This window comes from Mugil cephalus, chromosome 2 (genome assembly GCF_022458985.1).
Source record: "Mugil cephalus isolate CIBA_MC_2020 chromosome 2, CIBA_Mcephalus_1.1, whole genome shotgun sequence".
NCBI classification, from domain to species: Eukaryota; Metazoa; Chordata; class Actinopteri; order Mugiliformes; family Mugilidae; genus Mugil; species Mugil cephalus.
The window spans coordinates 10,894,531-10,918,284 of record NC_061771.1 but is presented as its reverse complement, the minus strand read 5'-3'; the positions used below and the strand labels follow the sequence as shown (position 1 = coordinate 10,918,284).

The 23,754-nt window shown below is 44.2% G+C and overlaps 1 protein-coding gene and 1 pseudogene across 1 annotated transcript; both read left to right on the top strand.

Annotated features, from left to right (window-relative positions):
• Window positions 1-7,154, top strand: LOC125003391 (annotated as a pseudogene).
• An 8,140-nt stretch (window positions 7,155-15,294) lies between these two features.
• Window positions 15,295-17,177, top strand: LOC125004515 (perforin-1-like). The gene is made up of 2 exons (XM_047579161.1): window positions 15,295-15,830; window positions 15,961-17,177. The coding sequence occupies exons 1-2, from the start codon at window positions 15,295-15,297 to the stop codon at window positions 17,156-17,158; spliced, it is 1,734 nt and encodes a 577-aa protein (XP_047435117.1). The 3' UTR covers window positions 17,159-17,177.
• Window positions 17,178-23,754: the final 6,577 nt, after the last annotated feature.

Sequence of the window (23,754 nt, the reverse complement as noted above, 5' to 3'; positions counted from 1 at the left end):
ATGTCGTCCAAGTCAAGGTGGTCAGAGTTAGCGTCGCACTCTGCGTCCTCGTCTCCAGCTACGCCCTCGTCGATCCCTTCGAACAACGGGGGCATAACCGGAGGACTCCGCCTCCAACATGTCTGCCCAGCTCATAGTGGCTCGTGGCTGATGTTCGTCAGAGTCTCTGGTAGAGACAGCCGCCAGACAGGGATCCTGACTGTTGGCTACCGCTACTCTCTCTCGCTATCTCTTCTCCAAAATTTTCTCTGGCATCGAAGCACAGTGAGAACACCCTTGCGGGTCAGCTAGTGAAGCCTGGGCGTGTTTACAGCCCATGCAGGCAATGCACATAGGGTGAGGGTCCCTGCCCAAAATTGATGCACCGCAAGGATATGGGGGGGTAGCGCTCATCGACATACTGAGGTGGAGAGATGACGCTGTACAGCAGGCTCGTCACAACACATTAGCCTGTCTGTCACTGTCGCTAGCACGGGGCTAATACCACACTAGCTGGACTTGACCGAGTTAAACCGCCACAACGCGATAGCTTAACCCGATTATGTTAAGCTAACAAGCTACTGCTAACCCAACCAAGACCAAATGAGCTCATCTTGACACGTTAGCCCAAGTTACACAGACACCAGCTACCAAGTTGTAACACTGAGTAACCGAGTGACAGCTCGCCTTTACGCGGACACTGACCTTTAACCACTGCGTAATTACTTCCAAAAAGACTTACTCAGCACAGTCCAAACAAAGCCAGAAACCTGCGATCGGCGACGTTCTCCTTGACGGTACGTCTGAGAACTGTTAAACTGAAATCCAAGCTAGCCTGGACGCGCTGAGGGAGCTTGTTGTAGTTTCTCATGGGAAGAAAGCGAGAATGAGTAAGGAGGGGTCGGTTGACAGTGATAGTACAAGGGGGCGGGGCCCGTATCACAGGTCAACCTGTCCGTCAAACACAGACGTTGTGCCATTGGAGCTTTCGTAGTTGGTCACGCCCAAGGCGATTCCCATAATGAAACACCGAGCGTAGTTAGAAAAAGAACATCAATGGTAGTTATATAGGAATAGTTGTAATTTAGTTATACACTTATAGTATGGTATTCTGTTGGAAAGGTGGTTCCACCACTACTTTGTAGGCCTCTATTTGAGCTCTATTGATAAATGTAAAAGTACATAAAACATAAACATGACAGATTTGTATTGTATACAATATCATCAATCATATCCTGGGTGAAAGGATGCATGAAGAAATTTATTACATCTGCTCCCTCAACATTCATCTTGCTCTCTCCTAAGAAAGGAGGCAGGTATCCCTCAGACTGGTTATCCTTAGCTTTCCAGACATTTCTGACACTCTTCATCTCATCTCATCTTCCGTACCGCTTCATCCCGCACTAGGGTCGCAGGGGTTGCTGGAGCCTATCCCAGCTGGCATCAAGTGAGAGGTGGGGTACACCCCGGACAAGTCGCCAGTCTATCGCAGGGCTAACACTGAGACATACAACCATTCACACTCACACCTAGGGTCAATTTAGAGTCACCAATTAGCCTAATGAGCATGTCTTTGGAGGTGGGAGGAAGCCGGAGTCTTTTTGAGCTCTACAGAATATAAGGATATATGGAAAAAAACTCAAATTACATTATAAAAAAATCAAGAAGTTGATTTACAGCCAAAACATTTTAGAATATGAATTATTTTTTAGAATAATGTTGGTAGTAATTGATATTGCATTGAAGCTGAAACATAGCCAGTGATGCATGATCTACAATTGATCGGACAAATTATTAATCTGTATTTCCTCCAAATATAAAATCAAAACTTGGAAAATCTTTACATAATATGTCACCTTAGATGTTACTTGATGTAATTATATATATATATATTATTTTTGGAAGTCAGGAACCGAAATAGCCGAGGTGTTTGGTCGTTCTCCCTGACTGTTGGCCATCTTAGTTTCACTGACTACTTTTTCCCATTAGAATGACCACCCAATGGGATTTGTTTGTATGGGAAGATGCCATAGCTTCCACCAGAGTGGACTCTATGCAGTAGTGCCCAAAATATCAGGCATATATAGAGAAAACACACTTTTAAACAGCTGTACACTGTAGTGATCTCTATGCATGAAAGGGTTAATGCCTTTCAGTTTGAACTTTCTAATTGTGGGTATTATTATGAATGATTTCATGGCCATTTGATATTTTCCATCTGCTGTTTTTTATTTCTTTCATACAGATGTTGAGGCTGTGGCTTTTCATTTTTCTGCACTGGGCATGGAGCCCTCAGTGTCTTCTGTCCACTGTTAGCTACAACGGTACAATCTGGGTGGAGAAGGCTTCGACATCGTCACAATGGAGAGGAAAGGCGCTTATGTCATCAACACCGAATCATGGAAACTTAGAAACGGCACTTGTAGGTTGTACACAAACACCTACATGAATCAAGCGAAACAGAAGGTCCCGGTCACTGTGGTGGATTGGAGAGTCCTCCCCAAATGCAGTTTAACAGTCTCCAGCACAGCCTATGATTCTGTTGAGACCCTTGTCAATGATTCCACATCATCTGTGTCCAATGACTGGAAAGTTGGCCTTGACATCTCTGTAGATCCTTCTGTCACTGTTGGGGTTGGTTTGGGAGGTTCCCACTCCAGAGAATCAATGTTTGCCATGCAGAAATCCAAACAAGACCGCTACTCCTTCTTTCGTCATTCAGTCCACTGTAGCTACTATGGGTGAGTAAGTCTACCCTCTTACCAAATCCAAAATAAGAAGTTTAACTTTAGTGTTTTATTTGGTGTATTTTTGTAGTTAATGTCATTTGTATCTGAGTGAAATATTATTGGCTGCCTGCAACTGACTTGTATGCTTTCTGTGCTCCACAGCTACAGACTGACAGCAAAACCTCCATTGAGCCATGAGTTTGAATCAGCTTCCTTATTCATACAGGGCTGAGCACTTATATTGCAAGTGTAATTTACTCATACGGTACACATTATATCACACAAGTGTCACTAGGAGGAGAAATCAAGGTCATCACTTCTGTGAAAACCTGCGCAGCCACCATCAATGGACTGTCGGAAACAGAGGTCAAGGACTGTCTTTAAAGTTGAGGCCTCATTTGGCTTTCCTAACACTGCCAAAATTAGTGCTATGTATAAGCGCTGTAAGCAAGAGAAAAGCAACTTACGCCACGGCCAAAGTTTCAGCCATGAATTTAGTGAACGGAGCACAGAGGTGATCAGTGGTCACATTAATGGAGCCGATGTCCTCTTTCAGGGACAATCAACCCCTCAGTCTATAACTAGAATTATAATAGTTATAGTTATATACTATAACTGGATTAAGTCGCTGAAATCAATTCCTGATGTTGTTCGATATAACTATAACTTTAACCTCTTCACACCATGCTACCAAGTAGTCATCCTGCCAGGTCTGGACTGAAGCAAGAGGTGGAGAAGTACATCAAGAAGAATGCAGTGTTGAAAAAATGTTCAGAAAGTTGTAAGATTATGATGAGGACACTTACTGGAACTTACTGGAACTGGATCCGCTTGGTGAGTGTTCATTTGATCTGTATAGTGGGACAAGGACAGATAGCTGCATGTTAAATCATGGTACCTTCTTCTTCTCCTACATTGTGGAGTGTGCACCAAGTCTTGGTGGTGACCAGTGTCAGGATTATGATCCCTCTCCCATGAACGCACTCTTGGCCAAGGTCTTCTACACCAGAAATGGGGTCCTTGCTGGAGGTACTGGCAAATCATTTGCCAAATCAATCAGTGAGTCAGGTCAGACAGCTGTTGATGTGAGATGAGGTGAATAAGGATTTGATTTAACAGTAAATATTTACTTGTAGTTCATAGCATTCTTTCCCTGACGTGTTTCTGCAAATATAATTAGGTTCCCCAAAATGTTCATTTGGTGGAACCTAAAATTCTAATCCACTGTTTTATGCTTCCTTCTTCTTTCTTACAAAATATGGCAATAAAGCAACAGCCAAGACAATACATGTGTTTATCTCATTTGTGTGTGTGTGTTTGTGTTTGTGTTTGTGTGTGTGTGTATGTGTGTGTGTGTGTGTGTGTGTGTGTGTGTGTGTGTGTGAGTGTGTGTGTGTGTGCGTGTGTGCGTGTGTGTGTGTAATTTTGTGGTCTAGGTGTAACATGTATATGAATATTCATAAGTAGAAAAGCTGATGATCCAACCTTTGAAGCCACTGCAGTCGAGCATCTGAATGGATTAAATACATTTAGTTTTCTCAAGTGTATCTCCTAAACAAAGTGCCCTACAGGGATAAGATATCTTTTACAAATAAAGTTGAGAAAAAATGGACGAAAAATAGTCATTTGTATATAACAAAATCAACAACTGTATTATAACCAACTTCTAAAGAAATCTACAACACGAGTCATAAAATGAGTGGGAGGAACTAACTGACAACAAAACCTAAGATGAAGGAAGTGAAAGTCATTTCAGTAAAAGACTGTCGTCAAAGGAGGAATGGAGAAACTGTGTCAAGAACAGACCATATGAAATACAGAGCAAATAAAAATGCTCCCAGTGAAGAGACCAGTGTCCAGTCTCACAGTTTAACTGACACATTTAATGAACGCCAATTGCCATTCTTCTTCCAATTAAAAAACACACTAATAGCAAGTGTAGAGACATCAGTGGAAATAGTTTGAGTTACACTTGTGTGACATGTTTATAAAGGATAAAGGAAACACACACAAAGACCAGTTTCTATTAGTTGATTCTCACCATCCTCTTGCACACAAACTTGGGCATCATCAAAACCTTACAGCATCAAAGCAGAGTGTACCTAACATGTGGATATCCAAACTGACCTTTTATGAAAAGCACAAGAAAAAATATCCCAGATTGGACCGAGAGGAGGAGAAATACAAGACAAACCCTATCATGGTGTATGAGGCCGGAGAACAACTTCCTTTTCACTACAAACCTGGTAGCACACACACACTAAATACAAAATACCCAAGAGAAAACAAAGCAATCTCATTTACAAAAGTCAGTGCGTTAAGGAATGTACAGACTAGTAATATTGGAAAAATGAAACAACACCACTCCTGCTTCTGCTGGTTTCACCACTGATCAATGATGTGTTGTAAGGAGAGTTTAACGCAGACGGTAAGTGCAAGTCAAACTTACGGGAAGAATAATATTAAATGAAACGTGGTGTATAAATGAAATATCTACGGAGAATATATAGACTACTTTTCTATGCTTTGTTGTCACTGGTGGGATTGTAAGGCTAGCTCACAATTAAACATTAACATGCCGACAAACGGTTTCCTACATTATCCATTGCAATTTACCAAGTCCCATGCATGCTTGAAGTGTTGTAAAACAAAGCTTCATCTTTGTAACTCTGTCAAAACTAGTTTTGGCCGGAACCAACAACCACAGTCTTTCACTGGTGTGGTGTGGTGTTTCATTGACACACCAATGCCATGTTTGGTCACTGAAAAGAATCTTTTTCTTTCTAGTTTTCATTGAAACTTGTTGTGTTTTGGTAAAGGAATACATTTTGAAGTATTTGCAGTTAATTTCTTTCTTGTGACTCTTTGTCCATCGCCTCTGATCAAGAGATGGCCTCCCTGTTGTTACTGTTCTATCTCCTTCCACCACCACCAGGAGGACTGAAGCATCCAAAAATCAGCACCTCTGATGCAGTTGAGAGACTTGTAGCCACCTGGTTTCCCGACTCTCATCCTGACTGTTGTGATGACAGCAGCAGCTCACACTGAAGGATTGTAGCACTTCCCCCTTCAAAGCTTCTACTGACATCTACTGCCAAAAATGATTATTGCCTTAGATTCACCTAAGTTGAACACAAAGGAGTTATTATGGCCCCTGACTGCAGAACAGCCTGCTGGAGAATCTCAGGGCCACAGAGACTGTTGATGCCAATGACATTGATGATCAGGACTTACCATTTTGATCAGGCTTTTACATGATTTCAATTCTTCTTCATTCTATTTTATCACATTTGATTATTATTTATGCTATTAGTGTTGTATATGTATTATTTTATTAACTTCATTCCACTGTTTTAGAATATTTTAAATAACCTGTTTTTACTGGATTAAGGTTGCTTTAACTTATTTATTTACCTTTGAAATGATTTTTTTCTTTTCTTTTCTTTTCTTTCTTTCTTTCTTTCTTTCTTTCTTTCTTTCTTTCTTTCTTTCTTTCTGTCTTTCACACTAGGGGCAGTACCCGCTGGGGTGCTGTCCATTGAGTCCCTTCGGCCTGGGTTGTTGGAAGCTCTGCACCTGCGTCGGGGTGATCTTTGCAGCAGCGCGTCTATGGTCAAGGCCCTGGGACCCCTCGGTGTGGACGGCCCCCCCAAAAGGTAGCATCCTCCTTACCTCAGGCCTGTTGCCTCATCAACAATTTTTGGTGTGTGTGTGTGTGTGTGTGTGTGTGTGTGTGCGTGTGTGTGTGTGCGTGTGATTTGCTACAGGCTGTGCTCATTTTCTGAAAAGATCTTTGCGTGCAACCTTAAGCGTTAACATGCACGCTAATGAGAGCAGCAGTTAAGCTTGGAAGTTTTGGTTTACAGCTCATTATCACACCCACAGAACTTGTAGCCTGTGTTGAGATGGCAAGATTACTAGCAGTTAGTCAGAGATCTATTGTTAAACTTCAAACTCCAAACTTCAAAACTTTATTTATTTATATAGTACTTTTCATATTTAAAAGCAACCCAAAGTGCTTTACATAAAAACAAAACAAAACAAAACAAGAAATATAAAACATTACAGCAAGACACACAAACACATCAACAATCACACATACACACAACACATGCATAGATACACGCATGCACACAGCATATAGACAGACACACACACGTCCTCACTCACACCAGTATGCACACTAAGAATAGTCAGGAAGACATGGCAGGACACAGAGGCTTGAGACGCTACCTTATGTGTGGGAGGGGGGGCATCCAGGCTAAGGGGTCCCAGCCCTTAGACCAGAGGGGTATCGCTGGGGAGATTGCCCCGACCCAGGCAGAGAGGCCCCCACACCAAGGTGCAGAATGCCTAACTACCCAGGCCAGAGGGACTCAAGGAACGGCGCCCCCATGGGCAGACAGGAGGTTGGTGCCGGAGGACCTCAGGGTTCGTGAGGGTTGATACGGTAAGAGTAAGTCAGACAAATAAGAAGGCCCAAGACCGTCAAGACATTTAAAAACTACTAAAACAACCTTAAAATCGATCCTGAAACGCACAGGAAGCCAATGCAATGATTTTAAAACTGGTGTAATGTGCTCTCGCCCTCTGGTCCTCGTCAGCACACAAGCAGCTGAATTTTGTAAAAGTTGTAAATTGTTAGTGTTCTTTTTAGGAAGACCAGAGAGCAGAGCATTACAATAATCCAGACGACAAAAGATAAAAGCATGCATCAGCACCTCCGTGCTAGCCCGAGAGAGAAACAGGCGGACTCTGGCTATATTTTTGAGACGGTAAAAACCTATCTTTGTAATATTTTTGATATGCAGACTAAAACTAAGCTCAGAGTCAAAAATCACACCCAGATTTTTTACAGATTGTGAAATCTTAAAATCCTGTAGTTGTGGTAAAAGTTTCTCTCTCTGGTATTCAGGGCCAATGACTAAAACCTCTGTTTTGTCCTGGTTGAGCTGTAGGAAATCCTCTGCCATCCATGACTTAATATCTAAAATACAGTTTAAAAAGGAATCAACATGCCCTGTGTCATCATTAGACACGGCAGTGTACAGCTGTGTATCATCAGCATAACTATGAAAGTTTATGCTGTGTCTCCTGATGACGTCCCCCAGTGGAAACATATATAAGTTTAAGAGGGTTGGACCTAGAATTGACCCCTGGGGAACCCCACTCTCAATCCCATGTTAATGTCTGTATACATTCATAGGAATCACCTCAACAAAAATTCAGGCAACTCACATGAACAAAATGTACACCAGCGACTCATGTACAGACTGTGAGACATCAATCAGTCTTTATTTATAAAACAACACAGTTGGCCAAAGTGCTATACACAGACATGAGAATAGATAAAACACATAAAATATTTAGAAACAAAATTAAACTTGTGAAATAACTAAACAATAAAAACAATAACAATCAGCATCTCAAACTGATTAAAAAGGGAAAGAGAAAAAAAATTCTTTAAGAGAGGATTTAAAAAGAAGAAGTGGGTCAGCCTGCCTAGTGTATATTCACTTCCTCTTTGTCTTAGTGGCAACCAACAATGACTGATCTGCCGACCTGAGACAGCATGAAATGGCTGGAGCTGGTCGGACAGATAGTGTGGGGAAAGGTCATGAACACGTTTAAAAATGAATACATTTTAAAAAAGAAAAAGAAAACAAAAAAGAATCCAGAAACATACTGGGAGCCAGTGAATTGATTTTAATGTGGCTGTGGCCAGGTTAGGAAATACTAAACTGAAAAATTTTCATTTTCATGAAGGAATCAAGATCTATGAACTTAACATATGTGACTCCTTGCCCTTAGCTGGCAAGCAAATGCAAACATGTATTTAGACAATTCGAATATGAAATGCTGATTCAGGCACTTGTCAACACATTATCACATTAGACAATTTTAGGCCACTTCTTCTTACTACCTTATAAAGTTATGTTCAGAGTTACACTCAGGATTTAAGCCACCATCAATGGCCTGTTGGAAACAGAGGTCAAGGATTGTCCTGACACTGAGGCCTGTGCTAGCTTACCTAGCAATGACAGCAATGGAAGTTGCAGGCCTGACCAAGAAGAAATAACCACAAGAGATTTATGGTCTTTCCTCATCAGGTCTTTATCCGCAGTGAGGAAGTTACCACGTTTTTCTCCGTTGAGTGGGGGTCAGGCTGAAGTAATAGAGCCCAGATTGTAAGGCCATCATGGTGGATTGAGCCTTTACTCTCCAACTTCTTTTTTTTTAAGTAACATTTTAACATTTTTGTCAAATATTTCAAGCTGATCAGATTAACATTGTTAACTGCCCCAACTTATTCATAATTTTAACTTATTTATATTTTTAACTTAGTACTCTTAACACGTCACATACTCCCCTGCAAAAAAAAATGCTGTCCTCAACATTTAAACCTAGCAACAGTTGCAAAAGGTCAACAGATCAAATGATCACAAGACAGGTAACATAACACTATCTGTAACGCTTCAAGGGTACGTGACATTCAAACATCATGTGGTTACAGACTTTAAAGTCTTTTCATACATATATATACATTTTCACCTGAGAAAACAAATAACACCTGTCCATTGTCTGTCTGAACTTTTTCCAGTGTCCATGTTGTCACAGTCTTGATTGACCATTGTTCACCACCATATGGAGTGAACTGTACATACATTTACTCAGTTCAACACACATATGGCGCGTTTCCACCAGCACGGTACAACACGGCACAGCACGGCACAGCACGGCACGGTATTTACGTGTTTCCACTAGCATGTAGTACCTGGTACCAGGTACTATTTTGGTATCACCTCAGCCCTGATTCCAAGCGAGCCGAAGCGATAAAAAAACTTGACGTCAGCCGACTGCCTTCCACTGATTGGCCGATGAGTGTCGTCACTGGAAGCGTCATAAGCGCGCGACAACCAACCAGACTGTAAGTAAACACAAGACTCAACCCCACCACTTTTTAAAACCCCGCGGCTCTTCGACAACACTGCTTTGAACACGAGAGAATGACTACACAGAAGAAATACACCCCATGGACGGTCGAGGAGGTGCAGACGTCCTCCATTGTTGTATCATTGATGTTGTTGTTGTTGTTCTGGTCTTCCAGTTTTGTGCGTGGCTTGGCGCAGTGTAAGTGACCCCGCCGCTGAGGAGGTACTCTATGGCAGTGGTCCCAAACCCCTGGGCCACGGACCAGTACCGGTCCGTGGGTCAATTGGTACTGGGCCGCACAGAAAGAATACTGCAGCGTTCGTGACAAATAATGAGGTGTTATTAAACAAACTTGCCTTTATTGCAGAACGTCTCGGTTACTGTCGGCCGTAACCACGCCAAAACAACAACACGAACAAGCACAATCTCAAACTTCAACTTCACTCTTCAGTCGGGCTCCATCCACTCATACTCAGGCGCTCCCCCTCTCCTTCGCTCCCACGCCCCCTCCCTCTCCCACTCATCACAACACGTTCACAGACCGTGGGAAAACACAGAACTCTAATGTGAACATTAAAAAACATTGGGAACCTTACTGCAGGATCGCTACACTGCCCCCCCCCCTTACAAAGACCCTCGCCCCGAGGGGTCACATAAAAAGTCCCTGAGGTGGCCCGGGGGTCTTCTCTGTCTCCGAGGACGCCTTGGTGTGAACAAAGGCGGTCGCACCTGCAGTCCTGGAACAACCTGTGGATAAACAGGGGGCGGGTTAAGGGATGGGGAAGAATGTGGGGCATTGGTGTGGGAGACAGTCATTGAATCTGGGGCCGTGGCTGTCCTGTTCCTCTGAACAGGTGTTGAGGGCCCAGAGCGCTCCTTTCGGTCCTGGAGCCTTCGGGCGTATTCTAGTCCCAGTGGCACTGCTGGTGCATCAGGGGGTCTTCCACACGCCATCTCTGCTGGCGTCCGCAGCTCTCGGCCCAACATGAGCAGGGCAGGTGTGCATGAGGTGGAATCTTGCACAGCTGATCTGTAGGCCAATAGCACGAGAGGGAGGTGCTGGTCACAATCGCGCTGATGTTCTGCAGTGAGGATGGCAAGCTGTTTTGCCAGGGTTCTGTTGAACTGCTCGACAAGCCCATCACTCTGTGGATGTAAAGGAGTAGTTCGAGTCTTTTGCATGCCCATACGCTCACACATAGCAGAGAACACACCTGACTTGGTCGCTGTGAATGACCTAGGCTGCCCCAAACCTGGCAAACATACCCTCCACCAGCGCATCTGCGACAGTCCCTGCCTCCTGGTCTGGTATGGCATACGCCTCCGGTCACTTTGTAAAATAGTCCATGGCAGCTAAAACATAACGGTTGCCACTGTCTGTGCGTGGAAATGGGCCCATTGTGAACCACCACCACCTTCTCCATTGGGGCCCCCACTGCCAGCTGCTGGAGCTGCGCGTCAGACTGATCCAGGGGACCCTTGTGTGCTGTGCAGAGGTCACAGGGGCGACAAAAGTCCTCGACATCTCTCCTCATCTGACCCCAGTAGAAACCCTGCTGACACGACGGAGGGTTTTTCAGACTCCAAAGTGTCCTACCCCAGTAGTACCATGAGAGGCTTTCAGCACCGTCTCTCTCAGTGCTCTGGGGACCACCACCTGTCACCTCTCTTCTCCTGTAGCTGGCCCCTTCCAGGCTCTCTTTTCAACTTTTCAAACAGTCCTTTAGTGGCAGGAGAGCATCCAGCAACCTCGTCCCACGTGGCTGTTGTCCTGACTCCACCTGCAGCACAGGGTGCAGATCAGCATCCTGCTGCTGCTGCAATCTCCATTCAGGTGAGTCAAGAACCTGCATCTCCCTGCAGATAGGCCAGTCTCTCACTGCTTGCACCTTCTCCTGTAATGTGCTAATGCCCTCTTCCCCAAACCTGTGCCCCAGAAACTCCAGCTCTCTCCTCATGAAGCAGCACTTGTCTGGGTGAAGCTTTTTGCCGCCCACGATATCCTCTGTATAACCCAACCACCCCCCAAGGTTGCATGGAAAGAGTCCCCGTGAACCAGTATGTCGTCCAAGTAGACCAGACACTCCTGTCGGGGGATGTCACTCAGCACCTTCTCCATCAGCCGTTTGAACATGGCCGGGGTGTTGCACAGGCCAAAGCAGAGGACTCGGAACTGCCACAACCCTCTGCCGGAGGGAGAAAAGACAGAAAGCAGTCTTTGGTCTGGCTGAGGGGCTGAGGGGCACTTGCCAGTATTCACTGCGAAGGTTTACGAGTCTTTCTTGGTCACACTGTTTAGGGGCCTGTATTCGACACAGAACCTCATCTTTGGACTCTTCTTCTTATTGACCATCACAACCCCTGAGGCCCATGGGCTGTCAGATGGCTCGATGATGCCAGTCTTCAGCATCTCGTCAATAGCACTGTCTGCAGCAGCTTGGTGCCTCATGGGAAGGCGGTGGGGGCGTGTCTTCATGGGCCGCGCATTGCCGGTATCAATTTTGTGCTGAACCAGGTGTGTCGGGCCCTTTCAGTTTGCTCCGCTGGGACCAAGTCGGGTCTCATCAGGGTTGCCGTGGAGCCGGTGTCAACGAGTGCTATACATGGGGCCCCCACCAGAGTGATGGGGACATGGCAGAAATCCCCCATGTGGATCCAGCCCACCACTCTTGCAGCCTCTGTAATGTCATCTGCTTCTGGGGGAAGTGGAGCCCCGCTCCCCTGTCTGTACAGTTGGGCTCCGTCCCGAGGCAACAAATCATGGTGGGACACAGGGACAGGGGTCTGTGTCGTCCCGTCTACACAGATCTGTTCTGTTGTCAGCAGGATGATGGGTGTGTTGGCTGAAGTGTCACTGACACGCCCATGGACCATGAAACATTTGTCTCATTCCGATTTTCCACTGCTTGTGTGGCTGCTCCAATCACATCGTAGGGTATCTCCTCCGAGCATGCCTTTATGAAAGCGTCTATATCTACAGGCATTCTGGATAAGCCATCTGCATCTATGTTTTCCTTGCCAGGACGGTACTTGATGTTAAAGCGTAAATCGGCTAGCTCTGCGACCCATCGGCACCCTGTTGCATTTAGTCTGGCAGTGGACAGCACATAGGTAAGTGGATTATTGTCACTATAAACTGTGAAAGATAATACAAATAATAATAATAATAATTTGCGAATTATACAAATAATCTCTAAACTTTTCTGTGATTGCCCATTTGAGTGTAAGAAATTCCAATTTGCCTGAATGTAAATGATAATTTTTCTCCGCCACCGTTAAAGTGTGGGAGCCATAGGCGTTAACACGAAACTTCCTGTTCTGCCTTTGATACAACACAGCACCTAACCCCTAATTAGAAGCATCTGTGTGTAAAATGCATGGTTGGGAAAAGACTGGGAAGCCTAGAACAGGTGGCTGACTTAGGCAGTCGATCAGCTGTTCTAAGACGAACTGGTGGGCCTCCGTCCAATTGATGGACTTCTATCTAGTGCGCCACTTCCCTTTTCTGTTGTTGTTTCTGTGGCGGTGTTTCCGAAGGGGCCTGGAGCAGGTCATATAAGGGGCTAGCAATTCATGAAAAATCCTTAATGTACTGCCGATAATAGCTTAATAGATTGCTAACACACCCATGCTTTTGGGCTGTCGGTCATTCAGTGATTGTACTGCAGCCATATCTGCAGGCTCCATTCGATTTCCCTCAGCGGACACGACCCGTCCCAGATCTCGCACTTCGGCTTTGAACAGGTCACATTTCTTCAGTTTTATCCCATGGTCTCTAAGTCGCATTAGCACTAGTCTGATGTGGTTAACATGGTCTTCAAACGTCCTGCTGAACACAAGAACATCATCAAGGTAAGGCACACACATTTCATCCCTTAATCCTTCTACGCACTCTTCCATACATCGCTGGAAGGCTGCAGGTGTATTCATGAGCCCAAGTGGAATTCACACCCACTTATAAAGGCCCCAGGGGGTCACGAATGCTGTTAGGTGTCTGCTGTCCTTGCCCTGGTGGTATGCCTTACCCTCGTCAAGCAGCAAGAAGGTGTCCCCCCCCCCAGATTATCCAAAATATCCTGTACTCTGGGTATGGGATGACGATCTGGATGTGTCTTTCTGTTGAATTCTCTGTAATCAATACACACAATCTCTGCTGGAACTCTGTGTCTCTTTTTATCTTGTCTTTCCTTCTCATTGGCACATGCAATATTGAGTTTCTCCAATAAGGGCTCATCTGAGGTGTTGGTTTGTAGGAGATAGGGCTGCAAATCACTTTTAATGTTGTCATTTTGAAGCCCAGTCAAAACAGTGTGCATGAACAGACTCTGAACTAGGGCTGGATCATATTCTAAGCCTGACTCAGCTTCTTTTGGGAGATTCTTTGCTATTCTGCACTTCAGTTGTTAGCTGTTTGTATAAATCTGTAGTGCCCCTCTCTTGGTAGTGATACCTGAATATTCTACCAAGGGCAGGGAGTGTAAGGTTTTCCTTTCCCTCAAGATAACTGCGTAGTTGCAAATTGGTTCTGAATCTCACTTTCCTGTATCTCCTGGGCCATTTGTATCTTCTCTAGCATGTCTTTTACACGGAGTAGGTCTGACATACTGTACCTTCATCCTCTAAGCTGGCTAGTTCTTCCCTTTTGGTATGTTTTACAACGTCAGAAATGAGCTGTGTACGGGTTTTATTAATGACATGTTCTTTGACTGGTCCAGAGATCTGAAATGCAGACTGACGGAATGTTTCATCCACCAGGCTGTCAGGAAACTGAACTCTCGACCTGCTCTGCCCCCCTCCACCTGCGGCCCTCCAACCCACAATAACTGAGGACTCTCTAACTAGCCCCTATGCTTGGAAGAGGGGTGGTGGCTATACAAGTGGGCGGGCTCTCAGTGAACGTTAAAGTGTGGGTTGCAGCAGTGAAGGACCCCTGTATATTAGGACTGGACTTCCTGCGGGCTGCCCGCTGTTTGTTAGACCTGGGGAACAACACACTGACATTCCAGGGGGGGCCCACAGTTGAAATGGTGCCCCCCACCCAGGCCCCAGGGCCACACCCACCAACCTCACGAGCATCAGAGGAACGTCAGGGGCCGGACTCCCTGAGTGTGAGTGGATGGAACCCGGTCGTTCTAGCTTGTTATTGTCCTGGGCAAACTTTAGTGATGTACACCAAATAATGATTAGTATTTACAAATAGTTTACAGAACAAATTTGGGGTGAATGTTCTCATTTAAGTATAATGCATTTGAATCTTTATTCTATATTTAAAATACTGTGAATGTTTACAGTACTCGGTTCCTCTAAGTGTCACCATAAAATAACAGACTGGTGTGAAGTGAGTAAAACTGAAAGACTTTTTGTGGGTGTTACAGTGGTTGTTAAATGTAGTCAATTTGAGATGTGTAATATTTGCAACAATCACCTTGGCAATCAAGACTCCACCTCCACCTAATAAAGATCAGAGACTGAAATCTACTGAACAGAGCGTGCTGTGGACAGCCAAGGTAAGACCCTGAAGTCATCCATTCTCTTAATATCATTTACTTCAGCGTATGGGTAAACTGTAGTTAAATGCTGGCAGTGTAAAACTTTAATTTCTTTTCTCGATGCCATTTGTTCATCTCTTACTGTCTCTTACACTCTCATACAGATGTCGAGGCTGTGGCTTTTCATTTTTCTGTACTGGGCATGGAGCCCTCAGTGTCTTCCGTCCACTGTTAGCTACATTGGTACACCACAGGAGTGTGAAAAGGCTCCCTTTGTCCCTGGTTACAACTTGGGTGGAGAAGGCTTCGACATCGTCACAATGGAGAGGAAAGGCGCCTATGTCATCGACACTGAATCGTGGAAACTTGGAAATGGCACTTGTAGGTTGTATAGTAACACCTACATGAATCAAGCAAAACAGAAGGTCCCGGTCACTGTGGTGGATTGGAGAATCCTCCCCAAATGCAGTTTAACAGTCTCCAGCACAGCCTATGATTCTGTTGAGACCCTTGTCAATGATTCCACATCATCTGTGTCCAATGACTGGAAAGTTGGCCTTGACATCCCTGTCGATCCTTCTGTCACTGTTGGAGTTGGTTTTGGAGGTTCCCTCTCCAGAGAATCAACGTTTGCCATGCAGAAATCCAAACAAGACCACTACTCCTTCTTTCGTCATTCAGTCCACTGTAGCTACTATGGGTGAGTAAATGGACAGATATGTTTTATTTGGATCTGCTCTGGAAAGTTGCCCACAATGGCAGCTATTTTTTATATAGATTAAATTATCTGTGATAAATAGTAACTTATTTAATAACTCTGTACTCCACAGCTACAGACTGGCAACAAATCCTCCATTGAGCCATGAGTTTGAATCAGTTGTGAAGTCCCTTCCCTCCTATTCCCCTGCAACTGTGCAATTGTATTACGATTTGATTGACACATATGGTACACATTATATCACACAAGTGTCTCTAGGAGGAGAAATCAAGGCCATCACAGCCATGAAAACCTGTGCAGCCACCCTCAATGGACTGTCAGAAACAGAGGTCAAGGATTGTCTTGAAGTTGAGGCCTCCGCTAGCTTTGCCAGCACTGCCAGCGTTAAGGCCATGACCAAACACTGTCAGCAAGATAAGAAAAAGTTAGGCCATGACCAAAGTTTCAGCAACACATTTAATGAGCGGAGCACAGAGGTGATTGGTGGACACATTGATGGGACCGATGTCCTCTTCCAGGGACAATCAAACCCTTCAGTCTATAACAACTGGATTAATTCTCTGAAATCCATTCCTGATGTTGTTCGATATAACTTAAAGCCTCTCCACACCATACTACCAAGTAGTCATCCTGCCAGGTCTGGACTGAAGCAAGAGGTGGAGAAGTACATCAAGAAGAATGCAGTTTTGAAAAAATGTTCAGAAAGTTGTAAGATTGGTCACAGGTCTGACAAAAGAGATCCTTGTGCTTGTGTCTGTACTGGTAGCCAGACTGTGAAGTCAAACTGCTGTCCTGCTAAGAAAGGTCTGGCTACATTAACGGTATTCAAACTTTATGCAGAGGGTTTGTATGGTGACAAATGGACTCAGACAGATGGTTCAGTGGAGGTTAAATATGGTGACCAGACAAAGCGTACTGCTATTATCTCGAATAATGACAATCCTACATGGCATGAGAAGTTTCAGTTTGGACCAGTTACTATTAACATGAAAAACAAACTCAGTTTTCATGTTTATGATGAGGACACTTACTGGAACAGTGACCTGCTTGGTAAGTGTTCATTTGATCTGTATAGTGGGAAGAAGACAGATAGCTGCATGTTAAATCATGGTACCTTCTTCTTCTCCTACATAGTGGAGTGTGCACCAAGTCTTAGTGGTGACCAGTGTCAGGATTATGCTCCGTCTCCCATGAACGCACTCTTGGCCAAGGTCTTCTACACCAGAAATGGGGTCCTTGCTGGAGGTACTGGCACTTCATCTGCCAAATCAATCAGTGAGTCAGGTCAGACAGATGTTAATGTGAGATGAGGTGAATAAGGATTTGATTTAACAGTAAATATTTACTTGTAGTTCATAGCATTCTTTCCCTGACGTGTTTCTGCAAATATAATTAGGTTCCCCAAAATGTTCATTTGGTGGAACCTAGAATTCTAATTCACTGTTTTATGCTTCCTTCTTCTTTCTTACAAAATATGGCAATAAAGCATCAGCAAAGACATTACATGTGTTTGTCTCAGTTTTGTGTGTGTTTGTAATTTTGTGGTCTAGGTGTAACATGTATATAAATATTCACAAGTAGAAAATCTGATGATCCAACCTTTGAAGCCACTGCAGTTGAGCAACTGAATGGATTAAATACATTTAGTTTTCTAAATGTATTTAAGTGTATCTCCTAGAAATTAAGTTTATAAAAAATGAACAAAAAATAGTCAACTGAAGGAATAATTGTATTATAACCAATGTCATACTTAATAGTGACTTCTAAAGAAATCCACAAAAGAAGAGTCATAAAATGAGTGTGAGGAACTTACTGATTACGTCACCTAAAATAAAGGAAGCAAAAGTCATTTCAATAAAAGACTGGTCAAAGGGGGAATGGAGAAACAGTGTCAAGAACAGACCCTATGAAATACTGAGCAAATAAAAATGCTCCCAGTGAAGAGACCAGTGTCCAGCCTCACAGTTTAACTGTCAAATTTAATGAATGGCAACTGCCATTCTTCTTCCTATTAAAAAACACGCTAATAGATTTACAAGTGTAGAGACATTAGTGGAAATAGTTTGACCTTATACACTTGTGCAGCATGTTTATCAAATCAAACCTCCCATTTCCCAGGATCCAGGACCATCCCCACCGCGTCATCAAAGCTCCCAGAGAGGACGGTCTTCAGTGAGGAAACACTAGAGATGGAGTAAAAGATTACACAACAACAATATATACATATACATATACACACACATATACATATACACACACATATACATATATACATATATACGTATCCATACATATATACATATACATATACATATATACATATACATATATACATATACATACATATATACATACATATATACACATACATACACATATACACATACATATACATATATATACACATACATATATATACATATACACACATATATATACACATACATATATATATACATATACACACATATATATACACATACATATATATATACACACATATATATACACATACATATATATACATATACACACATATATATACACATACATATATATACACATACATACACATATATACACATATATACATACATATACACATATATACATATATATATACATATATATACACATATATATACATATATACACATATACACATATATACATATATACACATATATACACATATATACATATATATATACATACATATATACACATATACACATATATATACACATATACACATACACATATACATATATACATATACACATATATACATATATATATATATATATACACATACGCTGGCTAGACCAATAAAAACATTAAATACATAAATAATCAAGCTAAAATAGACATTTAAGATTGGCTAAAAGTTAAACTAAAAAGGTGGGTCTTGAGTCTCTTTTTAAAAATATCATCACTCTGTGCAGCCCTGAGGTCCTCCGGCAGGCTGTTCCAATTTGGTGTAGATAATGGAAAGAATTTGCTAGAAATCTGAGTGTTATGCCCCGGCCTAGGGATACCTTAACATAACATAAACATGTAAAGTAATACAGAACACGGAGAGATGCAGTCCAAAAACGAAGGGATTTATTTACCCAAACGAACATAAAGTCTTCTGGGTGAGCATCACCTAAAACAATAAACAAAACGAGCTGGGTTTGAAAACTGACTTGCCTAGCCAAAAGAAAAAGAAGTCAACAAAACAACAGGTTTTCTACCCTCACTCCCTCACACCAAAACAAGAGAAAAGATGGACAAAAGTAAAAGGCTACTCACCCCTACTAATATGGTACTGCGAACTATTTCTACTATTTACAATATTTACAGGAGAGATAACAGATCTCATCCGCAACATAAATGAATCACAAAAATCACAAGAAGGTCGGTATGGATTGCGTCGGTGAGGTCGCGATGCGGTTTGCAATGCTGCCAAAGGCGAACCAGCGAGAGAGAGAGAGTGTGTGTTGTCGGCTCCACTTTTGAATCCGCGGCCTCCGGACTTCCTCCAATCAGCGGCCTCCACCTGCACGCGCCCATCCTGGAAACACAAGGGCACAGCTCCCCCCCTGGACAAGGAGAGACAACACAACAGAAAGAACAAAACGAAATGCAAATTATGACCACTACGGTCATAACACTGAGATAAAAGAGGGGCAGTGTTTGGGAGGCCTGTAAACACACATGGCGAATGTAGGTGGACTGTTAAAAAGATTGCAGTGGTGCTCAAAAGAGGGATTTCTCTCAACCTTTAGTAATGAGAAGCTGTAGTTGGGAGGGGATGATTCTAAAAGAACTGATGGTCCGTCCGTGCCCAGCCATGTCTCAGTTGAAAACAAACAGTCAAGCTCCTTGTCTAAAATCAAATCATTTACAATAAAACTGTTATTAGACAGGACCTAACATTAAAAAGTGCCATTCTAAAAGTTCTTGTTGATGTGCTGCTATATGATGTGTGTGTTTGTACCGGTATAAGGTTATTGCAATTTGTAATGTTGGACCAGGACTTATGGAGTCTGTCTCTGATGATGATGGGAATGGTGTATGTTTGGTGTATGTTTGGTAAATGTTTGATGACTGAGTGGGTAAAATGACTGGTGAAGGGAGTGGTGGGAGATCTGTCCTGCAGGGGGTGCTGTTGGAGGGAGTGGAACTGTGTTCCATCAGTGTGGCAGGGGAAGAAGGCACCTGAGAGGGGGCGTGGCATGTGTCCAGTCAAGTGTGGGGCAGACAGGACAGCATGCTGTATGTTCATCGTTACCATTCGGCTTCCCAGAAAATAGGGGTGAAGTCCGTTGGCCCTAAACGTCAGCGTCCATGTCGCCCGTGGAAGAACTTCTGTGAAACTGACAATTTTACTTGATTTTAGCCTGTTTTAAGCCTTATTTTACGATACAGTTCTTCAATTTGCACATTTTAAACCACAACGCTTAACCGGGTAAATAATTTCAGCCATCGGGCAAGGATTCTAACGACAAATTAACATCCTGCTCTAGCCAACCACCTCACCTGACAGCTTGGGAAATACCTGTCAGTTGTCAGTTTTCAACCTGCAGTGGCCTAACCCTTCATCAAGAACCGGAATCTGGTGTGATCGGCTCAGGTTTCCTACTCCTTAGCATACCTTATTCGCCATTCTGAGTTGATTTCTCCGCTGTGGACTCCTCTACAGAGCCCTGGCATGTAAGTGTCCGCTCCGGTGCTCTGCACTCTTCAGCCAATAGTTCCAACAAAACTCCACCACTGTCTGTCCATGTCTTGCTGGTTCTGTTGGTTCTTGCTGGTTCCCTGTGTTCTCCCTGTTTTCAGCTCCACCTATGGCTCCATCTCAGACTATACCCCAGAACTCCATAGACTAAAAATTGAAGGACGCTATCCAGAACGCCTCTCAAGAAAAGACTGTCTCACTATTCACAATAACATGTACCACAATCCCCTGCTGAAATATAAAGATGCCATTGCCAAGGCCAAAACGGACTACTATACATCTGTTATTGGGACTGCCGATGGAAACACGCACACTCTGTTCACCACACTCAACAATGTGTTACACCCCCCAGACACTCTTGCCTCTCATATGTACTCTACTACCCTCTGCAATAAATTCATGGATTTTTTCAGTGGCAAAATATCTACCATTCATGATTCAAGTCATTCAAGTCATCCCCCTGTAGTCTCGAATCTCTCCCTACAAATCTGGTTAAACACTGTTTCCCATCTCTTTTCCAACTGATCACTGACATCATACACTACTCCCTCTCCTGTGGCTCCATTCCAGCCCCCCTGGACCTCTCAGGTCGCATACAACTTGTACAGCTGAAGAATTACCAATCCCAACCTTCCCCAGTCTCTTGTGGTGTGCCACATTCATTGCTACGCAGACAACACTCAGCCCTATCTCTCCTGCATTCCTGTCCATGATTGTTCTGTCAAGGTTCCATGTCTGTCCATGTCATGTTGTTTCCTTTTTTATTTTGTTAAGTTCTGGTGTTCCTGTCTGTGTTCTTTGTTTGTCTCTTGATTGGTTATTTGTGTCACCTGCGTTGATTGTCATCATGTCAGTAGTCCTGCATCTGGGTCCTCACCTACCACCTACAACCTCCTCCAACCCTTCCCCAACTTGACAGAACGATGCAACCAGTATGGACCCAGTGGACTTTACTTTGGAAGAGGCAGAAGCAATGAGGCGAGTGATTCATTTTTATCAAGAGCGAATGCTGGGTATCAGACTTGGGCTCATGCCAGAGTTCCAGCCCCTGTTTAAGGGAACTCGCCTGGCCAGGAGGGCTCCAACTGGGAAGCATGTCCCTCTTGGCCGCTAGGAAGGCAGACCTGCGGTCAGGCAGCTCTGGACAGGCCGGTCTGCCTGCCACCCGAATGCCTCTCCTACCCCTTTCCCCGGTGTGAGGGAGATTGCTGCTCCTGCACCTGCCCCCACAGCCCCAGTGCCTGCTGCCCGGACCTGGCCGCCCTCGGCCCACCCAGTGCCTGCGCCCGGACCCAGCTGCCCGCAGCACCCCACGTTCCTGAGGAGCTGTTTGCTCCCGCCGCCCACGTTCCTGAGGAGCCACTTGCTCCCGCTGTCCACGTTCCTGAGGAGCCGTTTGCTCCTGCCGTCCACGTTCCTGAGGAGCCTATTGCTCCCGCCGTCCATGTTTCAGTTCCTGAGGAGCCTATTGCTCCCGCCGTTCACGTTCCAGTTCCTGAGGAGCCGTTTGCTCCCGCCGTCTACGTTCCCGTTCCTGAGGAGCCGTTTGCTCCCGCCGTCCACGTTCCCGATCCTGAGCCGGTCGCTGCACCTGCTGCCAACGTCTACGTTCCCGATTCTGAGCTGGTCGCCGCTGGTTTTCCTGCCGTGCGGAGTGCTTTTTGTTAATTATTAAATACCTTTTTGTTTTGGAGATCCTGCCTCATCAGTAGTCCTGCTTCTGGGTCCTCACCTACAACCTCCCCCTCCCCTTCCTGACAACCACTGTCTATCCCTTCCCTCAGGTCAAGAGTCTAGGCATCATTCTGGATAGCACCCTCTCCTTCACTGCCCATATCAATAACATCACCCTCTCTGCATACTTTCATCTCCGCAATATCAACTGCCTTCACCCATCCCTTTCACCAAATAGCACTTCCATATTGGTCAATGCCCTTGTCACACCTTGTCTTGATGACTGTGATGCACTTCTTCATGGTCTGCCACAGAAATCCCCCAATAAACTACAATAAGTCCAAAATTCAGCTGCACGTGTCATTTCCAGAACCCCATCCACACAGCACATCACTTCTGTCCCCAAACAGCTTTATTGGCTTCCCGTCCACCTCCGCAATGACTTCAAGATCCTGCTCCTCATATTTAAGGCTCTCAATAACCTTGCACCTCCATATCTCACCGAACTCCTTCATACCTACACACCTTCCCGCACACTCAAGACCTCCTCTGCTTCACTCCTCTTCATCCCTTCTGCCCACTTAGCCACAATGACAATGAGATCTTTTAGCTGCACTGCCCCTCGGCACTGGAACACACTCCCACAGCACATCCAGACTCATCAGACCCCCCAAACCAACATCATGTGCCCTGTAGGCAGATTGGAGCTATGTGTGTAGGCTGAGGAGCCTGCTAAAATACTCCATGAGACAGAGTGGGTAGGGGACCACTGATGACAATGTTAACTTTGCTCTCCGTTAAAAGACTAAAAAGGTTTTCAAAATCCCTTTTAGTCACCTCTGACTGCCTGTGCGCAGTGTCATTGGTGGCCACATGTACTGTAAGAGTAGATTTCTGTTCATTGTTGTGTGTCATGGTCTGCTATTGGCAGGTCAGGAAAAGTAGGAACCTTTGGGGGCTCGTCAGATGTTTCTAACCTGAACAGGAAAAACTGTTTTTGACCGCTGTCCAGCATCATGCTATGCTCCGTGCGGATGTGTGTGTTCGACATGTGTGATTTAAAGCATGAGATGGGAAATAAATGGACTTGTTTTGCATCTTAGCTGAAAAGCAACTGGACTCTCGTTCATCTGTCATGGTAAAGTAAAGCGTGTCAATTTGGTTTCCTTTTGAAATGCCTCGGTGATGCATTGGCTATAGGGATATAGGATATAGGGATAGATGTTCGATAGATAGATTACTTTATTCATTCCCGAAGGGAAATTAGGTAATTAGCTTCTACAAAGTCAAAAACTGAATGGTCGGCAACAGCTGCTGGAATTTCAAGTTGGGCTTTTGTCGCATATTGGTGTTAAACGCAAACAAAAGGTTTGAAGTTGGACTTTAATTGCGTTTGGTGGTGGACGCGAGGAAAAGAGAGAGCTATGGCACAGGCTTTGTGTGATGGTCGGCGCGTCAGCTGAGCGTCAGCTGCTCACCTGCCGACTGGACACGCCGGTGAGGATTTCA